At 42.5% G+C, this 12,275-nt stretch overlaps 1 protein-coding gene across 2 annotated transcripts in view; it reads left to right on the forward strand.

The window, feature by feature from the left end:
- Positions 1–658: 658 nt before the first annotated feature.
- MFSD14A (major facilitator superfamily domain containing 14A) overlaps positions 659–12,275 on the forward strand; it is a 15,883-nt gene continuing 4,266 nt past the window's right edge. Inside the window, exons 1-6 of one of the 2 annotated variants that reach the window (XM_026037999.1) lie at positions 659–747; positions 8,219–8,314; positions 9,326–9,388; positions 10,032–10,159; positions 11,326–11,440; positions 11,944–12,162. In XM_026037999.1, coding sequence (XP_025893784.1) covers positions 688–747; positions 8,219–8,314; positions 9,326–9,388; positions 10,032–10,159; positions 11,326–11,440; positions 11,944–12,162 — 681 coding nt within the window. In that variant the 5' untranslated portion in view covers positions 659–687. Of the gene's footprint in view, positions 748–5,654; positions 5,846–8,218; positions 8,315–9,325; positions 9,389–10,031; positions 10,160–11,325; positions 11,441–11,943; positions 12,163–12,275 lie in introns of those variants that run through there. The other variant, XM_026037998.1, reaches the window with a different exon arrangement.

Genomic DNA, 12,275 nt, shown 5'->3' on the forward strand with positions numbered 1-12,275 from the left:
TTATTTTAGGCAAATTGACACAGCTTCTCCTTTTGTTTGCTTTAATAGTGATGAGTAGATTAAAGTTCTGTTTCCTGCTTAGGCAAAGCAGTATCTGTTTTTTACTGTAATTTTTATTTCATTTTTCTTCAAGAAATCAATAATATTTTGGTAGCATATGCTTGATTTTTGGTTACTCCAACAGTCCTCTGTTTTGGTTTTTTTTGTTTTGTCTTGTTTGTTTAGAAATATGTAGTAGCTTTGTGTTTCTAACTTATTTTTATGACTGTAATTGAAAAGAATGTAATGGATTTTGTTAAATGACTTCAGAATGGATACATTTCTTGTGTTTTTTTGCTATCTGTAACTCCCATCTTGTAATATATTTCCTTATCAGCTATTCATGTTCTGTTGTACTTAAGCAATCACTTTCAGATTTGAACTTGTTATTAATTTCTGTCCTGTTGACAGTTTTTCTTGCTAGATATCATGATTGGGGAGGACTTTTCTTCTTTTAAATGTGTATTTTTGTAAAAATGAGATTTAAGAAAAAATGAAGGTAGTGTTTATCTATAGCATGGTGTTGTACCATGTATGTGGCAGTGTATTATTATGTTACATTACCTTTTTACATTATCATTAGTGTTCAGTTTTGTAAGTCCAAAAATTTTTCCTTGACTTTTTTTTCTATTGTCCCATTCATTTTTAATGTTTATTTCTTTTTCTACAGGAAGTTATACCAGAACTAAAGAGTTTCACTCTGTCCAGGTGAGCTCATTAGATCTAGATATCTAAGTAAAGATTTGTGTGGAAAAAACACAGGGGGAAGTGCCAAAAATACCTAGTATTAAATAGGTGATATCTTCTGCCCCAGTTAATGTGAATCCAAATTTGCTATTCAGTTGAATTTATAACTTCTAGTTATTTCTTACTCAGGTGAATTAATAACTCTTAGAAGTAGAAAATCTGTCCTGAGGTGCAATAACGGTGCTCATTCTTGAACAATTGCTGCACGTTTGCATCCAACAGTAAAATTTGCCCTTGACGCCTTTAATATGTCTTTCAGCCTTCCGTCCATGTTCTGACAGTCATTAGCCATAATGATTTCTTTAGCACTTTATAGCTGAGTAACAGTTGCTTATATGCTAAGCCTGTATCTACCTATGTGCTGCCATGAATAATGTTTTTAAGATTTTCTCTATTGTCAGTATATTTTAAATGACACTTCACATATATAAGCCCAAAAATAAATTACATATTCATACATGTTGAAAAAATGAGGTATTCATGGGAATTTTATATGTTGATGTTTCTGTATGACTACACTATTTACATAGTATATAAATTCTAATATATAGTGTTTTCCAGCAATTTGAAAATATTTTTTTTTTTTCAATGTAATACCAGGAAACAAGAGAATGAAGTTTACTTGAACTAATTTGGTGCTCTTTTATCCATAATATGAGGTAAAATACTCTCTCTCTTATGTGCCGATAAGGTCACTTAAGCTTCCCAGCTTTACTGAGAGTATGATTTGAGATAGTTATAGATTCAGAGGGTTGCCTTTATGCATATATAAGGAGGGAGGAATAACCTGGAAAAAAAAGTTTTATTTAACTTTTATTATTCCATATTTTTGTGTGTTTTGTTTTACTATAGCTCTGTATAAATTCTAAAAACACGGCAATTAGTATTTTTGTTTAATGGTATGTTTTAACTTAAAACTTACTGAATTTTTGCCAGAAACATATTTTTGACTGAGACAGGATTCTTTTTGACCACTGTATCATGACCTCTTGTGAGTTATATTCCAGTATTCCTATGGCTGTGTCTGCAATCTCTTCTGGCCTGAAAATCCCAATCCCCTTGTTCAGGGCTAGGATTTTCCTGATGGTCGTGGTAGGGAACATCTGATCTAATTTCCCAGGGTACGTGGGAGGCCAGAGAGTTGCCAAATTCGTTGCTTCAACCTTGATTTTGAAGTGTGAAGGTTGTTGTCTGCTTTGTGATGGGGAGTAGAAATTACTTTGTGTTTTTGCATACACAGGCTGTGTAGTGCAAGAGGAGAAAGGGGCTTCTGAACAAAAATGTGTGTTATAAGCTATACAAAATCTGTGCTATCTGGTGCCACGCTGCCACCAGTGAGGGCGTTCCTGGGAGGATGCTGTTAGTGGCACCAGCATGTGCCCTGGTGTACGGCTGCGAATGTACTGAGCAAATTTGCCAAGGGAACTTCTCCACACTGAGGTCTTGGTCTGCTCACTATCCTCTTTGGCAGTAATCAGTATTGTATGGGGCCGTGTGTTGCACTGCATATGGCAAGTAGATGTTTAGTTACCAGCTCACTGATACAGTAAGGCTTATTTGTTGTGCCTTGGATTTACTGTAAGCAGCATCCTTATGGTGGTAAAAATGTATCAAATTATTAGCTCTATTAACAGAATTATATTGTGACTTACAAGACTTAAATCAGCAAGTAGAACTTCTGCATTTATTATAGATCTATTCTAAAATATTATGATATATAATAATAATCTTCATGTCAGTAGCTTGAAGTCTTTGAGGTAAATAACATAAAAGCTCCTAAATTCTTTAAGTTTAGACGCTTAGCCTAGAGCAAGAAAGTAAGTTGAGCTGTTTTGATGACATCTTTGATAATTCTTTGAAAATTTTCTGTGATACTGATTTTCATTGACTGGACATGCTACTATATTTTTTTCTATCAAAATATAAAGTTGTATTGTTTTACATTTTTATTTGGAAAATAAGAAGTTAGATGTTTTTAATTGGACACAGATTACCCAAGGAGGAATTGTGACTTCAGGGGAATAAATAAGGATATTATTTCACTCTTTTTTTACTCAAAGTAAAATATATCAAAGTATTGATTTATATCTTTGAGATATATATCTCAAAGTATTGATTTATATCTGCGATTAATGCATCCTAGGCTTGCTTCTTCCTTAGCTCTTTATGTGACTTTTTCGAATCACTTTGCAAAATCTCTAGGCATTAGTTTTGCAGTATGGAAAATTCTTTGTAGTTTTTTTCACAGCCTTTGAGTGTAAACAACCAAAGGGTGACATGCAATTGTGAAGCACTAATTCTTAGTAGAGGAATTTTGACACAGGTTACCAGGAGCAATTGGTGATTCAGTTGGTAACTTTTTTTTCTTTTTTTCAGATATTATTGATAGCAGAGGAAAGTTAGTATATAATATGTCCTCTATTATATAATAGAATTGATTCAAATTACAATTTAAAAGTTGAAATTTCTTTAGCTGAGGGTGAATAAGGTGTTCTTCTGACCATTCCAGAGAGAGGGATAATAAAATCAGATCATTTTGTCGGTTATGCTCCAATATTTTCCAAAACTCTCTATTTCCATCACGTGTTTTTATAAAATTCACTCTGACCATATGCAGAGTGACTTAAACTTATTTTTTTACACTGTTGTGTGGCAGGAATTAAATTACAGTCCAAATAACAATTGAAGCCATTGTCTGTGCTTTAGAAGTAAGGTTTTCCTTTGATATATAACTAATGACTCTGTTTTCATTCTGCTTCCAAAAAGATTTTATCTTTTCCAGCAGACAGATAGTACTTGTTAACTTTGTATAGAAGGTTGAACAATACACTTGTTTAGGTGTCACAGACAAAACTGCTTTGTTTCTTTTCAGGAGAATAAAGTGATTGCCAAGAATTTGTCTCTAGCTAAATAAAGGCAGAATGAATTATTTCTGGATTTATTTAGGTAAGTGAATTTTGAGATTTCCACCCAGACAGAATGGTTGAAGGTCGTTAAAATTCACATCAGCAAAAGCAAGACACATTTCTGTATTTCTCTAGAGTTTTATCTGAATTTAGGATTTTTTACTTGAATAATTTGCTCAGCCCACATGAGCAAACTTGTTATTTGTCTTAAGATGCATTTATTTGGGGATAATGACCAAAGATTGTTTTGAAATATAGATGAAACAAAAAACTTTAATAATTCTAATTTCACAATCCCCTTGTTGAGGTCTAAATATATTTAACATTTTCAACCCAAGTTCTTTATATATCATATATATCTGGGTGCAGTTTCCTACCAAAATAAAATCACTCTGTCTTCAAGGAATGGATTTGAAACCATACTAGTATTTTAAATCATCTTTTCAAATAATAGGGTAAGAAATTCTGGAGCATGGGATTTTTTTTCCCCCCAGTCATTGCATATTTGGTGCAATTAAGACTTATACTAAATGTCTGATGATAGCAATGGCTGCTTCCTAAGGACTGTGCTGTCCTTGAGGCCTGCCCTTGCCTGCTGGCCTGTGACACCTTTTTTGCTCTGGATAGCCCAGTAAATCCAGCTTGCATCATCAGCTCATGTCTGCTTGCCCTTAAGATCTTAATGTGAGACTCTATTGACCTGAAGAGGGTTATGCATAGTGAAATTCCATGTTCCTTAAAGCTGCATCATAATGGAGAAACTGGGATGCTGTCTCTAAAAGCTCGTAGTTTTAGTGTAAGCTCGGGTCAGAGATTTGCCTCCTCAAATCTTACGAGCTGCCTATGGGGACACCTGCAAGTCTGTGTGAGGTAATGTAGCCTTTGGCTGGTGCTCTGCAGAGGAGCAGTAACGTTAGGTAGGTCGGTTGCTGGTGGGTGACGGATCATATGTGTCTGTGAGGCAAAAAGATACCCAAATCGAGTTCCTGGTATCACTTGCTAATGTGGTACCTTCCRCGCCGTAACCAAGCCTGGGTCAGCCGTGTGCATCCGGACCGAGGCTCAGCGGGGCGGCAGTGCTCACCACTGCTCTGCGGGCGCCGGGCAGCTCRGGCTGGGGAGGAGTGCAATAGGAGGTGCAGGTCTTGGGGAAGCAGATGGAGCCTTATAAAAGCACGTGAAAAGACCACATGTGGGTATGTGCTTGGAGAGCCGGGTACGAGACTGGCCGCGTAGGGGGTTACTGTCGCTCTGCTCAGCACGGCCACGTGGCAGTGCTGACACAGGTGAGATACGAGCCACAGCAACAAGCATTTCTAGAAGACCCTCTCTGCTCTGGCTGTGTCTTGTGAATCCCRTCCTTGTTGTCCTCTAACCCACAGTGGAGGGTGGTAAATCAGGCTCTGGGAAGCAGCTTGTCTGTGTGAGATTATCAAAGTTAAGTGACCTCGAAACTTGGCCGTGAAAAGGCAGAGGGCTCCAGACTGCACTTTTGAGATGAATCTGGCTTGTGGTTGTGTGCTTGGCCTCTAGTCGTGTGTTTGGGCACCCCGTGGGGTTGTCCTGTGCCGGTTGTCCTTCAGTGTCCCCTCACCTGGGGACCAGGCTGTTGTGAGGAGGCGGGAGAAGATGGCGCCTAGCCTGGCAAGGATGGGGCAGCTGGCCTAGGAAAGGCGAGAGGGGGAAGTATGTCCAGTGATGTTTGCTAGGGTGCCCTTGGTGAGGCAGACAATATATATGTGTGTGTGTGTGTGTATACAATATAATATGAATATTATCTTGTGACTACTAACACGCCTCGCGTCTCGGGAAGGCCGCTGGGCGCCTCCCCGTCATGGCCGCCCGGGGGCGCTGCCGCTCGGCAGGTGGGAGCGAGGGGGGAGGGGGGGAGCTCGCGGCGCACGTGACCGGCGCTCGGCCAATGGTGCGATCGCGTGATGTGCGGCGGCAGGGCTGCCTCGCCAAGATGGCGCCGGGTGCGTGAGCGGTGGCGGCGGAGGCGGGGAAGGCCCGGCTGCTGCGGAGGGTCCGCGCCCCGTCGCTGCCCGGGGCCGTAGGATGGTAAAATGACGCAGGGGGGGAAGAAGAAGAAACGCGCCGTGAACCGCAGCATCATGCTGGCCAAGAAGATCATCATTAAGGATGGCGGGACGGTGAGCTGGGGCGGCGGCGCGAGGCGCGGCCGTTTCTGTTTCCTCTGCGGGGCGGGGAGAGGCGCGGGGCGGCGGCGGAGGCCGCCGCGGGGCCGGGGTGTCTCCGCGGGCCGCTCTGCGGGCCGGCGGGCGGGAGCGGAGCGGGTTCGGCGGCCGGGCCGGGCCGGGCCGGGCCGGGCCCCGCAGCGCTGGGCCGGCGCGCCGCCTCCCGAAGGGGCCGTTGTTGCGGGGCTGGCGGGGCCCGAGAGGGACCGTGGCGCGCGGCGCAACGCGGCGGCCGCTCGGCCCCTCCGCGGGGGACGGGCCCCTCGCGCGTCCCCTCCATGAGGCCGTAACCACCTGCTCACCTGGCGCGGGCGCGAGAAGCSAAGCCGGCTCCCCTGAGGGAACCGCTGCAGCTTGCACATGCAGCGCTCGCTCGCGTTTAGGGTGGGAACGAGCAGGTTGCTGCCAGCCTTGTAGCGTCGTGCTCTAGAGTTTCCCCCTGTAGCTGTCGTTGGTTACGACTGAATAGGCTGCCAGAGCCTGGAGCTTTAACTTATGTTTCCCGAGCCGGGAGAGGGAACATCGGGCGGCGCTTGGGTTTCTGCCTTCGTTGTCCTCCAGTTTCAAAAGCAGAGCACAAAGTTAGAGGAAAACTATTCCGAACTTGGGTAGCTTTACGGAGTTGGGWAAATGAGCTGTAAACATAAGATGAAGCTGTGAAGTTGCTGGTCTGTTGATAGATAATGAAAATATTGTCTGGAATACTTTCTACTTTCAAATAAATGAGTTTGGGCTTGTTTAAAAATAACTTTTTGAAGAATCTGGTACCAGAGTGTGTAAGGGTACATTTTGGGTTAAAGGTTTGAGTGTTGTTTGTTTGTTTTCTTTCTCTGGCTTTGAAATAATCAGGATTTTGAAAGACTTGAGATTGGCATCAGCAGYAGAAACCTTGTAATAAAAGTAGGACTGGAGCATCCCCCAGCTCAGACACAGTCCTGTGGGGAGGCTGAGGTCAGAAGGCACCTCCAAAGGGAAGGCTGCTCCTCCCGGCTCCCCCCTTGCCCCAGGCTGGCTGCCCAGGGCTGCGTCCTGGCAGGTTTTGCCTCTCCAAGGATGGAGCCTGCACAGCCTCTCTGGGCAGCCTGCTCCTGTGTCTGACTGTCCTCATGGCTTAGCTGTGTAAATGACTGCGTTTCACCCAATAAATAATTGCATAGCATCCTCCTCCCTTCCCAGGATGTTTAAGTGGAATTTCCAGTATTTCAGTTTCTGCACCATCCTGTCGCTGATGCTTCTGCAGAGAGCTTGACTCTGTCGTCTTTATCCCAGCTCTCGGATATTTATGCACCTTGATAAGGTCCTGCTAGAGCCTTTCCGAGAAGAGGCCGAGAAGTTCGGCCTGTGTTTGCTCAGTGTGAATGAGGCAGCGCCAGCATCTCGGCTTCGCGCAGCGCTGGGAGAGTTGAGCAGGGCTGTTGAGATTAAAGGATGTGTGTGAGGCTTCTGATGAGTTGTTCCTAGTGCCTTAGTATGAAAATACCTTCTGCAGCGTTTCCTCAATTTGCAAGCGAGGAGCTGTGGCATGCTGTCTGACAGGCTCGTATTTACAGAGGAAAGAAGTGAGCAGGCTCTCCTGCTCCTGCTTTTGCTTTCTGTTCCTCCCTTCTCTTCAAAAGCTGCTTTTGATTATGCTGGATTACCAAAGAACAGGAATTTTCTTATTTCAGGAAATATCTTCTGTGCAGGTCTCGCAACATTGCAACAATGAATTACATTGCGGCTACTCATGGTGGAGAAAGCTATTTGGGGAAACTATCAGTGTGCTTCCTGTGATTCATTTCTGACTTTCCTTATTTCAGTTTTTTTATTAAGAACTATGAAAGTTTTGCACTTCACTGCACTGCCTTTTGCTAACAGAAGTTCAGTAGTGTTGTCTGATATCCTAAAGTCTAATTGAATGGTCTAAGTGAATGAATGGTCTAAGTGAATGTGAAAGCTATAGAGTTTAGAAATGATGAAACATTGATTTCCATGCAACGTTGTGTCTTTTTTTCTTAAGAAAAAAATCAAATTATCGAAGAAGCTGTTTCCATTTTCATCAGCATCCATGTTTCCCAGAGCAGGGGTGTAAGTGGTGATTTTTTTTTTTTTTTTTTTTKYTTGAAATGGGAATATGCGTTATACATTGCAGATCAGCAGGGCACTTGAGGATACTTGCAGCAAGGGCTTGGGAAGGGGTTTTCCCTTTGTGCTGGTTGCCTGGAGTGCCTCAAGGACTCAGATGTTCAGAGTCCTGTTTCGTGTCTTAACTGTCTTTCTTATGAGTGTGACAGCTTGTCGTGTATGTTGTAGTGATTTTTTTTTTTTTTTTTTAATGTCTTGTTTTAGCCTCAAGGAATAGGTTCGCCTAGTGTCTACCATGCTGTGATAGTGATATTTTTGGAGTTTTTTGCTTGGGGACTCCTAACAGCACCCACTCTGGTGGTAAGTGATAGCTTTGGCTTTCCCRTGCATCTTTCTTGCTATGTGGGAGATTATGGCAAAGACACTGCACACCTTATTGCTGAATTACATGAAATTTATGTCATAAATCTGCTCAGGTCTGCAAGTGAAAAGTTTTGTACTGTTATATGGAATCAGATATTTAAACTTACTTGCATTAAAGCTATGTAATGATGTGACATAACTATAAATTAGCTGCTTAAAGCACTGTGCCTGTGTCAGGGCTGTCTCCTGTTCTGCATTAAGACATTTTACTGTATTTTCCGGAAATGTCCATGCTGACCTAGGTAGAGCACCAACTTTATCATACTAATTGTGGGGATGTTTTGAAAAGGACATTTTTCCATCTTACCTATAAAGGAATACATACAGACTGTACTAGCTGTTGAAAGATAAAAGCTTCAAGCTTTTATTTTAAAAATAATGTTTTCTTACTAATTGACTTTCTGCTGTAACGTGATGGTCAAGGAATGTGCACTGTGTTGGATGCATCCCATGTGAGCAGATGYAGCGCTAGATACACACATGCAGCTCACATACCACATGACAAGGCTCGAGTCTGTAAGTACAGGAAACATCTATGAAGAGCCTTACAAAAGAGCACTTTTATCAGATTTTTCTTTTCTTTAGTGTTCTTTCTTTGCAAAACAGGAGTGGGGAGTAGCCCATGTATCTGTCKTCTTCCTCTCCACTCCCACAGCACAGTGACCCTGAAAATGTGGCCACTAAGTAATATGGGATTAGACTCACATTTTTCTGTGCATCAGTCTTGTTGAACATTAGTGCTTACAGTTCCAAATCATTCTTCTCTTTTCCCTCATTTATCTCCATAAGTGTACATGTGTGTACATGTGTGTATCCATGGAAATATAAAACTACTTTCTGTGCTGTTATAAGCCACTGTAGGTGGTGGCTGCATCCTGAACAGCAGAACAGCACTTAATGCTGTGCATATGACAGTGTGATATGTAATTTTTTTTCCTCTCTCTCTAGGTTTTGCATGAAACCTTCCCAAAACATACATTTCTAATGAATGGTCTAATTCAAGGAGTAAAGGTAGGGTGACAAAAGTTAAAGTAATTGCATATACAGCTTAAAATGAATGGTGGGGAAGATGGAAATGCTGCTGGTTAAGTGGAGCATGGGAGAGGCTTTCAGAGCCACTTTGAAGTTGTGAATAGAAGGTGGAAATAAACTGCTGCTGAAAAAAAAAACCCTAGAAATGCAACATTTTATTATTACGAAGTTACTGTTTGGGCTGTGCCTTGTGTTCCAGTTCACCAAAGAATAGAAAGTCATCTGACTAAGGCCGGGTGATACAAATTGTATTAAAATGTGGGGATTGGGTTTCATGAGGAGCTTGGTGCTCAAGTATTTGTATACWCTCAAGCAGTGTATTGTCATGTTCTGTTCATGTGACTTAAAGATAGGAAATGGTAAAACATGGGGCCTGGGACTGATGTTGACAACTGAATCAGGTTTGCATTGAGTTTGGGGTGCTCTGGTGCAATGAAAATCAAATGTTAGGTAAGCAGATGTGGGACAAGCTTATAAATGCTTGACTGTGTTGCCTTTGATGTGCTGCAGTGTGGAATTGCCAACCCTGGTAACTATGAACCACAGCCTGCTCACAGCTTGTGGCACATGGGCTGTCATGCTGCTTACCATGCAGTTTAACGGGGAGTGTTTGTCTTCACAGGGCTTATTATCCTTCCTGAGTGCCCCACTCATAGGGGCCCTGTCCGATGTGTGGGGACGAAAGTCCTTCTTGCTGCTAACAGTATTTTTCACCTGTGCACCAATACCACTAATGAAGATCAGCCCATGGTTAGTAACTTCTTTCAAACCAGACTTTACTGCTTCTTAATGTTTTTCATCTGTGTTTTATATACAATGTATTCTGCACATTCTTTTTTGCTATACAAGAAGATACATAGGGAAGTAGGTATGTAGTAGGTATGTAGTGTATCTTGTTTTTGTGTAAGACTGGTGTGTTTGTTACATTGTTGATACAGCATTCTTTGTCCTCAAGTGTAAGTTGGGGCTTTCGAATTCCTCTGTGGAAATCTAGTGAGCAGAGTCAAACTACAGTAGCTCCTAAGCCCAAACGCCTCGAAAGGGAACTTAGGAGCTGCTGACTTGGAGCCCTGGGTTTTGGACTCCCCCCACTTCACTACTTCAGTGCACTTGCAAAAATGAAAAGTGCATTGGAAAACAGTTCAGCTAATTGAAACACATCTTTATTACATATATTTATTAACGCATCTATATTCTTACATAATGCATAAAAGCAACCATGATAACCTAACATGTTGCTCAAATTTTATGTTGTTTTCTCAAGGTTTACAGTCTGTCTGCTTTGGCACTATGTGCAGGTTTGGCAGGTTGTCATCAGCACCCGCACTCCTGGGATGTTCCAGAGGCAAAAATTCGTGTGCAAGAGCAGCCTGCGCTGCCGCTTTGGGTGCAGCTGGAATGGGAGCCGGTGCGGGGAGCGCCAGCACGGGGCAGAGCTGCTTCCCCTCTGCTCGCGTGGGCTCCAGTTCCACATCTCTCCTTCTGGGAAGCAGCCTCTGTCTGAGTGTGGCTGAGATTCCGGTGAAATCAGTGCTAGTGTCTGGGCACAAAGATGAGGCTGATGCTGAGCGATCCCAAAGCTCAGAACCTTTCAGAAAGASGGTTTCTGCTTTGCCTTGTGTCGTGGGTGTACAGCCAAAGGTGTTGCTATGTTGTTGACTTTTTTACAAGCACTTAATCACAGCAGCTTTTTTTGCAGACCGGGGCAGGCTGTTTATCTTTGTGCTTAGCGTGGTGAGGAGAAATGACACAGCTATTCAAGAGACATTTATAATMATGTCTTTGTGAAAGTTTATTTCATTATTTGTTAGGAAAAGTTAGACAAGATAACTTATTGTTGAGCTGCATTCAGATTGTAAATAGAGATTTTATATGTCTTTTTAGCTGTCCTGACTTTTGTTATTACCTTTTCCCAGGTGGTACTTCGCTGTTATTTCTGTCTCTGGAGTTTTTGCAGTGACTTTTTCAGTGGTTTTTGCATATGTAGCAGACATAACCCAAGAACATGAAAGGAGTATGGCCTATGGGCTGGTACGTATCTAGGTTTTGCTTCTGTTCCTGTGGTGTTAAATACCAACTAAATAGTGATGTTAGTAAAGCTTCTCAAAGTTGATTTATTTGGCAAATAAATTTTAATTTGGAGTAAAATTCATCTGCTTAATCTTTCTTGTCATCCAGGCCTGTAACTTTCCTTCCTGGTAATACCTTTTCAGTTTAGCAGTAGGCATTGCACGTTTCACCAGAATGCAGGTGAAATAGAGATTATTGCTTCCCAAAAATGCAAGCAGCCAGAAGGATGGTTAAAATTAATTATGTCAGTACATGGGAGTGCTGTGAGCCTCATGTTACTGCCTGCTTTGACCAAAGGCCTGCTGTCTTCCAAACTTTGGCCACCTAGAATTCATAGCTGCAGAAAAGTTACCTGTACTCACTGYCAAGTGGAATGATGAGGCTTTTGAAACTCAAAAAAGAACTAGGAAATGGTATTTTCCAGTGACATGGCTGTAAATCTCACCAGCTGTTGTTCGTTTTAGGTTTCAGCAACTTTTGCAGCAAGTTTAGTTACCAGCCCTGCAATCGGTGCCTACCTTGGTCGAGTCTATGGAGACAGCTTGGTGGTGGTGCTGGCCACGGCAATCGCCTTGCTCGACATCTGCTTTATTCTTGTTGCGGTCCCAGAATCGCTGCCGGAGAAGATGAGGCCGGCATCCTGGGGAGCACCCATTTCTTGGGAACAGGCTGACCCTTTTGCAGTAAGTCACTTCAATATGGAGTGTTTGGCACTTGTAGATACCGAATTTGAGACAAAAAGTTTGTGTTTACCAAGTTTGTTCGTTCTTTTCTCTCTCTCCTCCTTTCTCTTGCT

The sequence above is a fragment of the Nothoprocta perdicaria genome, unplaced genomic scaffold, assembly GCF_003342845.1.
Source record: "Nothoprocta perdicaria isolate Ctin4 unplaced genomic scaffold, notPer1 scaffold_20, whole genome shotgun sequence".
In the NCBI taxonomy this organism is placed as follows: domain Eukaryota; kingdom Metazoa; phylum Chordata; class Aves; order Tinamiformes; family Tinamidae; genus Nothoprocta; species Nothoprocta perdicaria.